We start from the raw sequence: 17,244 nt of genomic DNA on the forward strand, positions 1-17,244 counted from the left end.
TTTATAATCTCTCAGAGAAACTAGCGTTTACAACTAACAGGTGCATGAGAAACAGCTGCAAAGCTCCATATATCCCAGAGTTTCCAGTACAAGAATGGGGTAAAGGGTTACCACTGAGTAACCTTGAAAAACAATTGCTTAGAGAAAGGGGTGAATGTTTCTGAAGTACATTTAGAGTCCCCAGAATGTAAGTTTGCCTTTGTACAATACAACTTCTCTTTTCAATGAGAATTCACGTACATTATTTCATTTCATCTTATTATATTTGTTCTTGATGAGTCCACAGCACTACGGTTACTCATCATCATCCCATTATCATTACATGTTTATAGATTTTCCCCTTTATTACTCATTTTATTTTTTCCATCAAGTATATTTCAAATATGAGGTAGTAATTACCAAGTTCTCTACGGCTTACACTTAAAGTTTGCCATTCCCCCCCCCATCATAAAAGCAATAAATGCCTATTGTTGATAATCTTGAAAATACAAAAAAAAAGTATGAAGGAAATAAAAATCACCTATAATCATCTCAATATATTTATATATGTTTTAAGGGAAACTAGGATGATTACACAGGTTTTTGTGTCTTGTGTCCATGTCTATTGAGCTTCTTCTATATTCTTAAACATTAATCAAGAACATTCCTAATGGCTATCCAGATTTCCCCCACATAATCATAACAGTTTACTTAATCCCCTCCTTATCCTTTAAAAGATGCATGGCAGAGATTCCTAATTGCCTTCGTAATAACTGCTCCTCCTCGTGAATAGAACACTCATTCTATCCGGGACAGCAGTACCCCGCGGTTAAGAACGGCATCTCCTGGTCTCTACTGGACCGCAAGATTCACGTGACCAAGTTCCAGCCAATGAGATGCAAGAGGAAGCAAGTGGGTGTGGCTTTGCGGCAAACTCTACAGAGCAGGTTGGAGCAGCCCAAGGCTGTCTGGGCAGACAGAAGGAAGGTGGGTCCCTACTGATCCTGGAAGGCCTTCACACCTGCGCCTGACTGCCCTCCTCTCAAGTCAGTTTTGTCAAAGAAATTGAAAACTAATTCATTTTAATCCACTGTTGTAGTGTTTCTGTAAGTCACAGCTGAAGGCTATGATAAAATAATATTTTTGTCTGTTTGTTCCCCCCCCTCCACCTTCTACTATCTTCATAGTCTATATAATTTCAAAAACTACAGGACCAAGCCCTCCTGTACAAACCAGATGTTCTGTGATCAACCTGGGACAGAAGTCCGGCACAGGGCACTGGCACTGAGCGTTGCCTAACCTGTGGATAACAAGCCCGAGTCAAGAAGCCCGCAGGGAATGATACAGGCATTTATTCATTTCTACTGTTCCTGTAACTCCAGCTGAGAGTGACCAAGAAAGCTGCCCCCTCAACTGGTTCAAGTAACTCCCATAAAAGAATTCCAAAGTTGCAGGCTGCTAGACTGCTTGGCACAGTCTTCCATCTGGAACACGGCCAGCTGGGCGTGGCAGATGCCTGTAAGCCTGGAACAGCGTCCGGGCTCTGGGTCTCTGAGAGGAGAAACCTAGCTGGGTCTGAACACAGCCCTGCAGGGAAGCCTTCTACCCAATACAGCTCCTCATGGAAGCCCCAGCACTGCCAGGCATAGCCCAGAAGCCCGGTGGGTCTCCAGATCCCAAGGGAACTTTGATGGACCACATGACTGATGGCCCTGCCTAGCAGGGGCCAGGACGCTCACCCAGCAGCTGGGCTGAAGCCCCCAATGCAGTTTCTACTTGGTTCAAGGAACTGGAATCATAGCTGCTGTCCCTAAAAAAGCTGCTTCTCTGCTGATGAACAAACCATTTCCCCCATAAAAAACAGCAGACAAAGTACTGAAAAGCCCTAACACAGACCAAACTTCAAGACCGGTATATATTAGGGCTCAGTGAACTACCTGCTTAAGTCAGGTTTAACGAGATGACAATGCTTTAATCCTGCTGCTTAAAAAAACGGCTGAAGTGTGCGAGTCAAGCTTCCAGCCTTCGTGAGAACAGAACGGCGAATGCGATTTCATCATTCTCAAGGGACGCCGTGGCCTGGCGGGTCTCAGCACCAGGATTCCAAACACTCGTGCTCCTGCCGAGTTTCAGAGCCACGGAGGACGGGAAGACAGCACTGGGCCCGTGGCGTCTCCAATCCACACCCAGGTGATGCCAGACAAATGCATTCACTTTGAAACAAGCCTACTTTACTGCCCGACAGGGAGAATGAGCCGGGAGGCCTGCAAAACTAGGATCCTACGTATGCTGTTTTACCATAATTTATGGGACAGTTTTCCTACTCAGAAAGTCAAGACTACGGATGTTTCATAAAACACAGGCACACAACGTCAGAGGTTTTGGCCGAAAGCAAGTCTTCAGATGATCTGGGTGCGGATATTTCATTGTTATGGGAAGGGCTTAGAGGAGTCTGACAGAATTCTCTAGTTCTCTGTGAATTTACACTTCTTCAGCTAGAAATGGCTTCGGGATCTGGGCACTTGAGAACCAAGAGAGAATAAGACAATTGTGGGCACTTGCTCTCTGTTTAATGAAAGCCCTGAGCTCCCCGCAGTAAGCGTGTGCTGGAGGTGGACGGGGAGCTTCCGAGCTGCCAGCCACATTTTGGTGTTGTCACAGCACGCCCTGGTCAGCCTGCTGTCGTCCCCAGCCTTCCAGCCACTTCCTCCCCATGTGGTGCCGCCCATTAGAGTTTTATTAACCAAATGCTTGAGGGTTTGTGTATATTTATGTTACCTCCTCTTCTCTCCCTTCTGTTCTACCCGGGCACATCGGGGAAAGAAAAAAAAGTTATGATAAACTTTAATAAAAACAAAATTAAAATGATTAAACCTTTCATATCCTTTAGAGATAATCTCTCTTCTGCTGGCTGGTCAAATCTGGAAGAAAACAAATGCAAACCAGGGGTTGCTGCTGCTCTTCCCAGCCACTCCCCCCACCCCCACCAAAGAAACAAACAGAAAAGGTTGCCTGTGGCCAGATTTTTAAAATAAATTAAATTTGTCCTCACACACGGCAGCCAGGTGTGGCTAAAAAATTCTTTCCAAATATCCGTGATATATACCAACATCCTTTCCTCCAGGGGTCTTTCAACATAAGCCTGACAATCCCAAGGGGAGGGGGACCCTAAAACAGTTACTGGAAAAGAGTCACTATTTCCCAATTAGCCATGTAAAACTTGTCTTACAAAAGGGACCCAAAGCCCTGTGTCTGCATACCATGTACTGGAAACACATACACACACAGACACAGACACACACACCAGTCTACATTCCTGATTAAAGCAAAGCCCAGAGAAAACAGTACAGTATGGCACAAATCTCCGAGGTCTTATGTGTTCTAAGGAAGCCTTCAGATCCGCCTGGGGTCGGGGCACATGTCCGTGGAGAATAAAATGGCTGCGGAATTAGATCAGGCCTGTCTGTCAAAGGCTGGCTAGACACGCACATCAGAGCCGGGTCACTGGCCCTTCCAGAGTGGGATAATGACCTCTGGGCACGCAGCAGCGGGGACACTAAGAGAACAAAGGTGTTGGGGCACTGAGCCCTTTTTGGATTACAGTAGCAGGCAGTGAAATGAAATTCTTGTTCTAGAAACGCACACCGCAATCTTATACACCAAGTTCTGAGGACCGGCGCACCCATCAGAAAGAAGGTGGAGGGGAAGAGAAGATGAAAGGTTGCGCCTTGGTCACCCTCACACCTACCCTGCCCAGAGACAGTGTCTCATTCTTGTGCGTGGTGTTTAGATTGTAGTAGAGACAACGCATCCTCAAGTCAAAAGGACGAGTCTTTCCTGTGCTTCACACTTAGGCCATGAGTCACCAGTTAAGGATTTTGTTTTCGGAGAAAAAAGCTGCTGACCCCTGGGCTAAAGCAGAGGATTCCAAAGTGCTCTGCTGAGCCGCAGGAGCAGCCTCTAGGCAGTTCAGGGTCAGTGGCGCCCTTTCTACTTGCAGTCGCCCCTCTCCTCTCTGCCCGGCAGGGTGATGGGGAGGGACACGACTCCCTTCTGAACTATGGCGGACACACAGATTTCCATAGCAACCTGACTAGTGTCGGTCACACCGTCACCCCCCTTGCTCAGACCTTGCCAAGGACTTCCCATGGTGATGTGAGCAGACTTCAAATCCCCACACCCTGCCAGGGCCCAAGGGATTGGGCTGCCCAAACGGCAGCTCCCAGCCCTGGGCCTCCCAGCCAGCCCTCTGCCCGCCCCCGTGCTCCGACCCCAGCCACCCCAGCCGAGGGGCTCTGTGCTTGCTGGGCCCCTGCCAGGACCACTCTCACTTGTATCCTCCCGCGCAGCTCCAACGTGACCTCCCCGGAGAGACTTCTTCCGGGGTAAGTTCTCTAAGACAACTCCACCGTCTCACTCAGCCCTGCCTGGCTCGATTTTTATAGCACCTTGTACACCTGACATTCTGAATTTGTTTATTTGGTGTCTGTCTCCCTCCCGTACCCTACCCTCCTTGATGAGAGGGAGAAGTCAGACTCTACACTATCTTCCTGCTGGCAGACTCCCCAGAGCCTAGAGAGGTGCCTGGCCATACTAAGGACACGTCCCTGTTTGCAGGGCTAACGAACCCCACTTCCGGACTCAAATCAGTCCCCTCTTCACCAGCTATAGTTCTTCTCTAAAACCACGAAAGGTCAAATCTTGTCTTTTCCCCACCTGTGCCTTATCATCTTTGCCTCTTCATTTCCCAAGTCTTCGGCACTCACCCATCCCTCTTGTACCTTTCCTTTCCCACCCTTTTTCAAGAACTGTGGCCCCGTTTTTATTCTGTTCTGAGTTTTACTGCCAACATAGCCTTTGCCGTTGTTTTGTTAATCATTCAAGACCCACCAAGCCAAATTCCAGCTAATGTCTATTGCAAAATTCCAGTTATGACCATAAAAATGCCCAGGGTGGACACAGGTCTGCACGGCCAAGGGCGGGGCCACCTCCTTCTCACACCAGGGCCTCACAAGCCTCCTGTACCGGTGTCAGGCTGGAACCACTCGGGCAAAGACCCCTGCCCCAGCTGCCAGGATCAGAGCTGCCCTCTCCACTCCTTGGGGTTTCTCAATGCTTTGGGAGCTGACTCACACAAGAAAAGCACAAAGGACTCTGAAAGTTAGGAAAAGCACATAAATCAGGGCCAAGCATCCGAGAAGACCCAGGCTTGCACTCCAATGAATGCAGAGTCACAAAGAACCGTTGCCCCTTTTCTCACCTCAGTCTTAATGGGTTTCTTCATTTATATACTGAGAATCGAGCAATGGACCACATTCCTTTCTAGGTATGAAAAACCCTGTCCCTGGGGCAAAGCGCTCGACTTATTCCTTGGATGAGTCAGTCAACCCACAGCAAGGAGGGAAGACATAGCGGGCAGAGCACTGCCCTGCGCCTCGGCTCCGACTCCCAGCTTAGCTGCTGTCTGGAGCCACGCTGTCCACGAGAACTTTCTGCAGGGAAAGAAATGTCCGCTCTCTGCAGTGTCCAATATGGCAGTCACTAGTCACAGGAGGCACTGAGCACAGACAGCCCAGAACACGGGGCCCCCAGAGACTCGAGACAGCCACACCTGGCTGTGAAGGGGTGAACAGCTGCTGCTTTATGCCACCACAGGAGAGGAAGGCCCTTCCGGAGCCTGGCTTTGAAGCCTGCATCCCCGGTTCACATTTGCAAAGATCAGAACTGGGAATGAGGAGGTGCCCACCCTGCGGACAAATGGGGACAGGCCCTGAATAAAAGTTATTAAGGGTGAAAACCTCTGCACTGGGATCGTTATATAATGTCAAGCATGGAGTACTTAATGTGGAGTAAGGGAAAAGCAAAGAATAACGAGCCCTTCAGGTGCTTCCAGCACTCCAAATCCTTTGGATGGAAGCCCGACCAATTCACACCATACAGAACTGTCTGCTATACAGGTCACAGAATATGGCAAGGCCCCGGGGACATTTACCCCAACCAGAGCAAAACAAAACAAAACAAAAGAAAAAAAGTACCAGGGCAACACTATCCACAAACCCCATGAGTTCTGCTTGCCCCTGAAAGCACCAGGGGGCAACAGTAAGGAGTCGCTGGGGCTGTAAATCCCTCCCGCACAAACCTTCCACACAAGCAGCTTGCTGGAGCGCCCAACAAGGGCGAGTTCTGTTGATGCTGAGACTGGCAGGTTTCACGGGCATGAGCATATCGCTGCACAAGACTGACTGGGGGCTCCCCGGGGTCCTCCCCCCCAGGAGGAGGTCTGAGTGGAGGCTGTGTCAGGACTCAGCCTCAGTGGGTACCGTGCTCCGACCCCTCCCCAGACCTGACAAGTTTCCTCTAGCACCTCTGCTTCCCTCTGGCGTCCCCTTCCGAGGAGCTGGCTCTGTTTCTTCACGTGCCAGGGGCCTCAGCGAGGGTGGAGGCTGGAAGCTGTGGGGGTGCTGGCGGGGCCTGACGTCCAGTGTCTCTCCAACTTCCCTTCACCCCCACATCCACCTCCACTCCCACCCTCCCTCCACAGCGAAAACGACCATGGAAAAAGGAACATGAAACAGGCTTTGGATGTCCTCAGAAAGCCCAAGTTACAGACTGAGCTGTGTCCTCCCCCCAAATTCTTATGTTGAACCCTTAGCCCCCCAGATGCTAAGAAAGGAGTGTCTTTGGAGCGAGGGCCTTTACAATGGTGATCAAGTCAAAGGAGGCTGTTCGGGTGGGCCCTGAACCAGTCCGACTGGTGTCCCTATAAGACACACAGACACCAGGGAGAGGCACGTGGAGGAAAGGCCATGTGAGAACAGGAGGTGGCGGCGGCCTACAAGCCGAGGACAGAGGCCTCGGGGGGAACCAAACCTGCCAATAACTAGATCTTGGACTTCCAGCCTCCGGAACTTCAAGAAAACAAATTTCTCTTAGTGAAGCCACTCAGTCTGTGGTATTTTGTTGCGGCAGTCTGAAGCAAACGAAGGCAGTCCAGAAGGAAAAACTCTGTCCTAAGCTCAGCATTTTAAACCAATGAAAACAGTGGAAGAAAAGAGCACAGATTCTTTTTTTGACTTCATGAGAAGATGACAGTTTGGGATAAAATTTTAAGTTAAAACAACAGGTCTGTTCCAAGAAAAATCACACACTGTCCAATTTTTAATATTCTAATTGGAGCAAAGGTCAAGGATCTTTTAAAAGCAATCAATAGCTCCTTTTGTTAACATAATACACCAAAGGTCTCAAGACAGTCTTGAGGTACGGACTATAAAAAGCCCTTCAACATGCACTCTGAAAGACACATCTTTAGAAAGCCCAGTCTAACTCCCTCAACCCTGCTACGAGGCTTAGATGCTTCTGTGAAACATACTGCTCCCGTACTGGGAAAGGAAGCAGAGAGAGAGAGAGACGGAAAAGCAATAAAGAATATGCCCATTCAGGCTGTCAGAAAGCAGGTAGCCGACAGGCACCATGTTCTTTAAAATGGAAGCCAAAGAACGTTCTAGAAAATGCAGCTCAAAGCCAGCCTGGGCCTGCCTGAAATCTGGGGGATCCCAGGGAGGTTCCCAGCACTGCTCAAAAGAAATTTCTCAACTATTCTATAAATCTGTACTGTCCACCAAGGTAGCCATGAGCCACATTAAGCACTTAAAATCTGGCTAGTATGACAGAGAAACTGAATTTTAAGTTTTTATTCGACTTCAATTAATGTAAGCCTAAACAGCCCCAGGTGGCCATAGCTGCCATATTGGACAAGCAGGCAACGTATCTGGAGAAGTTCCCTTGCTGCTCTCAAGGGACCCAGAGACCCCACAATCAGGGAACTACGGGCAGTGCTTACACTGATTTGGAAGGACATAAAACTTTTCACTTCTGTCAGTGTTAAAAAAAAAAGCATATGTGGCTATAATTCTCATAATTGGGTCACAGTTTGAAGGGGGTTCCTTAACATCTCTAAGTCTGAGAAGCCTTTGAGCTATTTCTGTAAGCAAAGGGATGCATGTTCTATTTTCCTCCCTGGCCCCCAACCAAGGTCAGGAACAAGTTTAATATAGAACCTAAGTAGCTCAAGAAATGGATTTTTTTGCACATTTCTAAAGGCAAAACAAATACAAGTCATTATTTCTCTTGAAAAATATATTGGGGCAACACAAGAGGTATGAAGGGCAGAGGCTGGGACGAGGGATCTGCACACAGGACGGGGCTGCTGGTTCCTGAGACAGTGGTCATCGCAAGTCCCCTCCCCTCAAATGAAATCCAGGCACAGAACGCCAGCCCCCAACCCAGCAAAAACACCCACCCACTGGCTAACCATCCATGTTCACCTAAAGGTCAAGGGGCACACTTTCAAGTTCCTTGGATACCTCTTTTCAGAGGTGAGTTGACATAAAGCTTTCACTAAAGTAACACCTGGTGTGATATGTCATTTTAAGTCTCCCCTGTGAGGGGGGTTCCTGTGTTTTGGGGCTCTTTGGGATGCCCTTCAAGAGGGCACTGGCCGGGGCACCTGGGTGGCTAAGTGGGTTAAGCCTCTGCCTTTGGCTCAGGTCATGATCTCAGGGTCCTGAGATCGAGCCCCGCATCGGTCTCTCTGCTCAGCAGGGAGCCTGCTTCCCCCCTCTCTCTGCCTGCCTCTCTGCCTACTTGTGATCTCTGTCAAATAAATAAATAAAATCTTTAAAAAAGAAAAAAAGAGGGCACTGGCCAATGCTGATTTCAAAATGCACACACACACGTACATCTCTCTTAATTCCAATAATCACCAGCAAGTGCCTTTTCTCTTTCTTTCTTTTTTTTTTTTTTGCAGCGCCCAGGGAGTGGCCGTGATGTTGCTGCCTCTCAGAGTGGGCCATACTGGGTGGTCATAAAGGCACACACTACTACCTACCCAAGAGGACAGGATGGAGGACAACCGAGAGCCGCCGACCAGGAGCAAGGCTAACTGGCCCAGCAGTGTGTAGCCATATGGACAGCCCCTGTACAGGGCAATGTATGCTCCAGTGTTATTTACTGAAATAAAACAAACAAATCCCTAGCAGCTCTGATCAGTCCATTAAAAGAAATCAACTAGTGAATACCCGATCCAGAATATGAAAGGGAGAATGATTAAGAATCACTGAATTTGGCCTACCGCAGCCAGGTTTTGAATAATTTCTAAAAGGTCGATGTCTTGGTGTGGATTTTGGTGTCTCCTGGAGAACACAGAGAGGAAACAGATTACATAGGAGGTCAGAGACTCCAGACCCACTGCCCAAGTGACGACCATGGCGATGTCCCATCCTCTTTGGAGAGACCCTTCCAGAGCAGGAGCACAGGACAGCAGTGAAACTGTGCTTTGCACGTGTCCACCTTCCAACAGACCAGATCATTAGCATATTTTGCAGAGAGCAAACAGAAAAGTTTAATTGCCCTTAATTACCCAGTTCAAGAAGGCTCCTAGATAATGGCTCTCAGATTTCTTGCCTGGTATCAATGTAATTTCCCTGACTCTGGCTTCATTATATTTCTAACTTAGAAGCAACAGCCTCTCGAAGATGCCTTTCCATAACAGACGCTGAAGTTCGAAAGCAGGCTGGGCCGTCACCACAAAGGTTTCTTGTCTCAAGAGTCAGATGCTCGGCTTCCACACTGGTCTGGCGGGTTGGCAGGGGAGGGGGCTTGGGGGAAGGGGGAGGGGAGGACACACGAGCATATACTTAGAGGAAGGACTAAGACAAGGAATATGTAATCAGAAGCCATCACAATTACAAATGTAAATGAACAGGCAATTGGCGCTGACCTTTGTAGATTGTTAGAGGACTAATTAAGGCAAATCAGGAACTCTGTTCCAACAGAAAAACAAGACAGTGTACACCCTAAGAACTACTCCTGTCCTCTCCATGTAGATGCAAAATGCAAGAGAATCAGACAGTAATCAAACTATGGATGCTTTCCAGTGACAAATAGCAAACCATCTCCATGAACAAAAGACAACCACGACTCACTCCTTGGTGTACTGTTCGCAACCGCACGGGTGTCTCTATCTACCAGCACCAGGGAAATGTGAGCTCTTGCCATGTTCCTGATGCTCCATCAGACTCCACGCAAGCAGATCCCATCCAGGAAGCAGCCACAGACCTCAATTATAAACTTTTGGTTATTTTAAAGCTTTAAAAGCTTTAAGAAAAATACTTTTCAAAAACAGAATCAAAGTAATCAAACCAACAGAACCCAATCACGTTATTCCATAAACTCCATTTTTCCCTTTAACGATAGCATACTCTCTTTCGTGCTGATCTGTAGTGATCTCTCTTCATCTGTGCGTTGTAAAGCATCTTTCCCAAAAGCACACTGAAGTTTGCCATCCTACTGTCCATACAGTCTTTATCAGGGAATGTATTTAAGACAGAAAAAGTCACATTTCCTCCACTCCTCCATGAGTGCTTTAAATTTCACTCACTCCAATGTGTTTGATGTGCTTTTACATGCAATGTCTTTAGTTAGAGATATGCTGTCCCTATGCCTTCCCCAAGTCCCATGAATAAGACATAGTAAAAAGGAAAAAACAAAGAACGTTGCTATTTGGTTTACAAAAACAATGTCTCAGAATTTTGGACGTGGCTAGAGCAAATGTCAGTGCTATGCGAAAAATTACACTGAAATTGCATATAATTTAGCTACTTATGAAAAAAAAAAGATGTACTTCATACTTTGTATGAAGGGCAGCCTTATGCCAATTCTGAAAAATAAAAACAGGACAAAGTGAGAAAGCTGAAGAGAGAACATTTTCTTACTCTCTCAAGCTGCAGGAGTTCAGCAAAACTCCCTGAAAGTTGGTTTGAAAAAATAATCCATCAAGCAAACCCAGTGAGTGTTTCAGTACGGGTCGTCACCGAATCCACATCATCACTCGGCAGGCCCCTGCCTCCCGACCCCAAGAATTCACTACCTCGAGCGCCAAAGATGTGTCAGTAAAGGGGGATGCCAGCTTCCGCTCCAAACAAAATATTCTCTTAGACTCCAAACAGTTGTGTCCTCTGTAAACTGAGTCATCATCTGATTGCCTCGAATGCCTGGGCTGGTGTATGGACCAGGGAATCCACATGAAGAGATGAGAGGAGACGTCAGCAGTATCCCCCAACTCACACAAAGTCTTGAATGCAGTCGGGACGCGAACAAGAACCATTCGATTTTATCTGTGCGAAGTTTGGAGATCTAGGACTATGTGAAAGAAAAAGTAGTGAAGGCAAGGGTAAGACAGAAAAAAAAAAAGAAGAGGAGGAGGAGGAGAAGGCAGGCAGACAGGAGGAGCACAAAGGGCCTCTTGTCTCCTCCGAGCTCAGGGCACTGATAGAGTGAAATTAACTATAGTTTCACCCGGGAGCCAGAAATGCCTTTTTAATAAGCAAAGAGGGAAGCTGATCCTACACATGACCCACCTACGAGAGCTTTCCATCTTCCAGGAGCTTCTGGTCAACTAAGGGGAAGTAAACAGCCAGTGCCAGCAACTGAGAGACGTAACCCAGTGTGTCAGCATATAGCAATGGGCTTTCTCTACCTCCTCCTGGTTGTAAGCATGAAATGAAAAGACCAAATCCCAACAAAGTCCAGAGATCACTTGGTCTTGCAGAACATACACTCAAGTCAATAACCAAACCAGGCCAGGGGAGACTGGGAGGTGGGGGAGACCTCACCTGTTTAAGTTACTCCCCTTTCTCTGAGCTGTGTACTTCCAAGTCATTTCTTAAAAGGGAAGGCCCACTGTGTGTGTGTGTCTGTCTGTCTGCTTGTCTAGTATGGGGGTAAGGGCAGCAAGCATAACCACAAAACTGTCACACTGGGATAGAGATGATACGATATAGGACATGGATTGCCCACTGACGTAAGGGTAAAGCTTGACCCCAGGCAGGACCACATAGGGGACAGTAGCCTAATTACTAGCGCACCTCCAAACAATAGAGACTTGGCCCTTTGGTGCAGGGCAGGACCTAGATGGTTTACATCTGGCCAGGAGGCCTCTCCAGGGGGGCGGGGGGAGGTGTCACATGATGGATGACAGAGTTGAACCCTGACCAGGACAACAAAGTGGTGGAGGGCAGTGGAGACCTTCAGTGTTTCCTTCTCTGTATTTAAGGCAGACTATGTGGTGATCTGGACTGACCAGAAAACATACTGACTTAAGGGAACAGGTAAAATTTGAAAGGCTATGTGTGTCCACCACAGGGAAGAAACTCTTCGAGCGTTCTCTCCACCAGCCGCAAAAAGGGAAGTCTGGGTACCTGCAGAAGGGGACAGGAGACTGAGCTCAGAGAAGAAAAGAAAGGGATTTCTGCTATAAAACTTTCTGGTGCATGGAGAGCAGAGGAGGAAAGGAGGCAAGAAAGACCACTGTCCTTTAAGGAGATGTTGACAGGAGGCCAGTATAGAAAACCCAAGACAGCACACCAGTTACATGAAGCTCACAGTCAGAACAAGCAGACTTCCCAAAAGGTGCTCACAGACTCCCTGAGGCTTCCTCACGCTACACGAATGACATTTCCGGCTGAAGATTAATATCCTGACCCTTATGTGAGAGAACAGAAAATCGGGAATACGGGATCAAGTCTCTGTTGATAAATTCGAAGCTGATGACCTTCAGGGTCTTCGTTCTGAGAGGTCTACAATGTCCCTTTTCTTTTTCTTTCTTTTTTAAAGATTTTAATTATTCATTTGAGAGAGAGAGAGAGCACATGCAGGGGGAGATGCAGAGGGAGAGGGAGAAGCAGGCTCTCTGCTGAGCCAGGAGCCCAATGTGGGCTCGATCCCAGAACCCTGAGATCATGACCCGAGTCAAAGGCAGACGCTTAACCATCTGAGCCACCCAGGTGCCCCCACAAAGTCCCTTTTCTTAAAAAACATTCTTTCAAGAAGTTAAAAGCCAATCCCTGGGGGGAGGGAGGATATATTTTAAGATGAGTTGTCATAAAGGGGTTTCTGAAAGGGCACCCAGTTACTTTTAATGTCAGTGTGAATATTACCTAATAATTTGTCCTTTTGTCATGAGTGAGGAGTACGGAGGTAGCCAGGGCGTGAGTGGGAGGAGGGTGCAGGGCAGGGAGGGAGGAGGGTGGAGAGCAAAAACATGACTTCAGGCCAAAGACAATACAAAAGGATTTTGAAATACAGAAAGGAAGTCTATCATCTAGACTAAAGTTGCTCATACACTTCAGGGGGAAAAATAACTCCTAATACGCATTAAATGAGAGAAACCCAGAAGGCAATGGTGTAAGAAAGCAATTCCAGAGCGGACTGCATAAATAGAAGTATTACATTATAAAACAGGGAACTGTTTGTTCCAGTCCATAGACCCCGGGTGAAATGGCAGCTGTACACTATTTAGTTTGGGGCACCTCATTAATAAAAAGGGAATTCTGAGTAGAGTGAAAGAAAGAATTGAAAGGCGAAAAGGACCAGCTTTTAATGGAAGATTAAAACAATGACGTGTGCAGAGCTGGCCCCCCCAACCCAAAAACAGAAAGAAAAAGAAAAAAAAAATTAAACAAGAACAACAAAAACAAACCCTGAAATAAATAGGTCTACACTTATGGATGGAGGAAGGAGAATCCTGTAAAGTGACTTCACAGCAAAATAATGGGAATGACAGGATCACAGAGAGGCCAAAATGTGGAGGACGGGGACCCCCACAGCCAGATGGCAGGAGGGGACAGATGGGTCTGTGGGCACTGGCCTCGTCCCTCGCTCCCGAGTGCACACACCAAGCAGGGAAGAAGCCCTGGAGATTACGGCGTGTGAACTTTAACCCGAAGAGGCATCTGAAAAACATACGGGAAAGGACAGTTTGCAGTGACCCAGAGGTGACCAAAATTATCCTGGTACCCAAGAAATGATCCCAAAGAAGTGATTCACCCAGCCTGCCAGGAGGACTGGCCTTTCCACAGTGGTAATGAAACCTCAGCTACTCCGGCAGAGAGGACACATTCTCCCACTTCAGGATATCCGGTCATTTCATTTATGTGGGGAAAAAAGAGCAAAGGAACAGCTGGGGGATAGGGGCAGGGCACGGGGCAGAGGGGTCTGCGAGGGCTCAGGAGGGACACCTCCAGGAGAGAACGAAGCTGAGAGAGCAACTGATCTGGCGGGGCTTTCGGAGATTAGGAAATGTCTACTCTGGCAGAGGGCTAGCCATGAATTAATCATAGGTACCTAGAAAACCAGGGAAAATAAAAAGTTGTACAAGAAGGTAAATGAAATTATAAAACTCTACATGGCTCAGCTGTGATTAATATTTATAGAGTCAGAATAACGAAAACACTGAATATTAATATAACCCCAAATTATTATTTAATCATCATGGAAGATGGAGGGAGGGAAGACTGGGTATGTAGGGGGCTGGGGAGGGTGGTGTAGGGGGTAGAGAGATGGCGTGCGTGTGTGTGTGTGTGTGTGTGTGTGTGTGTGTGTGTGGAGTTTGGGGTTTCTGTGTGTCAGTCTGTGGGTGTGTATGAGGAGGAGTGTGTGGTTTGTAGAATGGTATACTAGTGAAATCGTCATCTTTCAGAGTAGAAAGCCAATAGAGAATATCTAAAATATAAAAAACATCAAGAAACAGTAGTAGAAGCACATTGAGAAATGTGGAAATAATAAGAGTAACCAAAGAAACAACTGAAAGTTGAAAGATACTGCTCTCGGCAATGGGATGGGGGAGAGGGAGGGTCATGCCATTTTTTCATTCGGTTTCTATAACTTGTTGCCTTTAAAAACTACAAAAATGTGAAATTTGGTAAAAGTAAGATTAAAAACCCCACTACAGGCCCACTACTGGGCCACTACAGCTCAGTGGCGAAGAGTGCTGCGGGTGACGGGCAGATCAAGGACAGTCCTGAGTCTCCAGTGTGGCCAGCTGGTGTGACGGCGTGCCACCAAGACAAGGGACAGTTGTGAGCTCAGAGTCTATGACGTGGCACCAGCAAGAAATCCAGGGAGCTGTTTAACGTGCATGTGGGAATGCCGGGAGAGCAAAGCTTTCAAAGGCCGGGAGCCAAGGGCCAGGGCCTAATGCCCGGCAGATGTCAGCATGGGGGTTGGGGGGAGGGCAGACTGTGGGACCATGAGCCAGGGACAGGCATGGAAGGATGCTCATGAAAAGCAGGAGGACACGAGAGAAACACACGCTGGGAGCCCGGGATGAGACTGTGCAATACTTCCAGAAACTTCCAGAGACCACAGGAGGAAAAGAAGGCAGCCTGGCAGGTAGCTACTGGATTGGGTAAATCCAAGGTCAACGGTGACCTCTCAAGGGTAGGTTGATGATGGGAGAGACAGGCTATGGTAAGCTGAGGCATGGACTGGACCAAGGTGCCTGAGATAGGAGCACAGGACAGGAATGGGGGCAGAAAGCAGCAAGCTCCCCTGGAAGGTCCCAACTCTCTGAGGGGAAGCAGGTGGCGTGGGGCCCTGACTCGCAGAACCACCCTCAGACCCAGTGAAAACGTTTACAGCAAGCGCTGTTTGGATCCTCTCTGAAGTTCATTCTTCCACACCCCACTTGAGGCCACAAACCGCCCATTCTTACCACGGAGCAAGACATCATTACGCCTTTGCTTTATGTCCCTCAGAAGCAACAAACTGAATGTGGAGTCTAGAACCGGAGCGATCTGGGGACAGGAGACAAAACATCTCCAGGTGCCCGACTCCCTGGGCAGCGGCCCGTGACACCTGAAGAAAAGCGGTGCTGAGTTCCTTTAGTTTAACACCGACAACAAAAAAGACAAGAATGCTCGCCAAGTTCCCTGCAGAACACAAGGGTCCCCCGTGAGGTCGGTGACAGACGCGCGAGCCGGCAGCAGCCAGCCACAGCCACCGGAGAGGTCCTCCCGGCACGCGAGACCACTCACCTGGCTCGGTGGAGGGGCACCTGCGGATGGTGAAGATCTGCCCCAGGTCCTCATCCTCCTCCGGAAGGCCCTTCTGCAGCCGCTGCAGCTTCCGCAGGCTCTCGCTGCGCTGGTGCTTCATGGAGCGCACGTGCTGGATGAGGTTGAGCTTGGCCTTGGTGGAATAGTTGCACAGGACGCAGTGGTAGTAGCAGCTCTCGCCCTCCACTCCGCTCTCGTGCTGCTGCAGGTGCTGTGAGGGCGGAGGACAGGGACACGCTGTGAGTAAGCTACTGGGAGCCCACCACCGCCACGCGCGCACTCCGGACCGGCCGCAGCCCCGTGCTGAGACCCCTCAGAGGGGTGGTTCTGTCTCCTCCGATGCACCTTCCTCCAGCAGCTCTTCGAGGACCAGCAGCCGGCAGACTCTCATTCCCATCTCCCCTGAACGTCCCCTCCCCTGTGACTTTTCACAGGGCTGCCGCTCGCTGTCGGATCAGACCCTCCCCATGTCAGCCGGGTCTTCCTGGCACGATAATCAAAGGATCCCCCTCTCACACTCCAGAGCGTCCTGCTTTATTTAGATCGGGGTTGGCAAACAACGGCCCGCAGGCCAAATCCAACCTGCTGCCTTTCTGTAAATAAAGTTCCAACAGAACACAGCCCCAGCCATGGAGCTGCGTTGTCTTGATGGCTGCTTTCAAAGCACCAGAGTCTAGGGTCATCGCAACAGAGGAAACATGGCCCACAAAGCTTCAACTGTTACTATCGGGCCCTTCCCCGAAAAAGTTAGCCACACCCTGCTTTAGGTGAACGCCAAAGGGTCACCCTCCCTGTACCGAATCTGAGGTCACTAACACAAAGCCAAAGCTGCTGTCTGGCTTTTTCACAGGAATGACAGGTCAAGTTTTTATATTTAGAACCACAGTCTATTAAGAGAACCTAAAATTAGATTTTCCTTTGGATTAAAAAAATGACAAAAAAATAAACTTCTCCAGACTGGTTCCCTGTCAACATCTGAAGTTCATTTGGCTTAGTGCATCAGATGGTCAAAATTACACTCTTCATTGTGTTTGTGTAGACACAGTACTGATTCCAGAACCAGGAGGACCCACAGCTGGCAGAGAATAGGGCAGCCACGGGATTAAAGTGAGGGGAGCAAGAACAGGAGAGGTCACGGAAACAGCGGACCCCAGACTTCCGTGTGTAGGAGAAGACTCAGAGATTATCCAAGGACAAAATTCACAAACGTCTTGTGCCTCTCTGAGAATATGATGAAAGCTATGGGCCCATTTCACTAACTGCTGGGGAAGTGACATGCTCCTGGTACAGAAAGGCTATCCCTTCCTTACAAATGACCCATTTTAGGAGAAGAGGGTATTTTTCTATTGGCTGCACATAAAGCAGGGAAAAC

At 48.4% G+C, this 17,244-nt stretch overlaps 1 protein-coding gene across 1 annotated transcript in view; it reads right to left on the reverse strand.

Moving 5' to 3' along the window:
* The window catches only part of ZFHX3 (zinc finger homeobox 3), a gene marked incomplete at its 5' end in the record, with an annotated part of 156,512 nt that overhangs the window by 81,531 nt on the left and 57,737 nt on the right, over positions 1-17,244 (reverse strand). Inside the window, one exon of the mRNA XM_080829458.1 lies at positions 15,852-16,083. Coding sequence (XP_080685584.1) covers positions 15,852-16,083 — 232 coding nt within the window. The remainder of the gene's footprint in view (positions 1-15,851; positions 16,084-17,244) is intronic.

The sequence above is a fragment of the Martes martes genome, assembly GCF_963455335.1.
Source record: "Martes martes genome assembly, chromosome: 17".
In the NCBI taxonomy this organism is placed as follows: Eukaryota; Metazoa; Chordata; class Mammalia; order Carnivora; family Mustelidae; genus Martes; species Martes martes.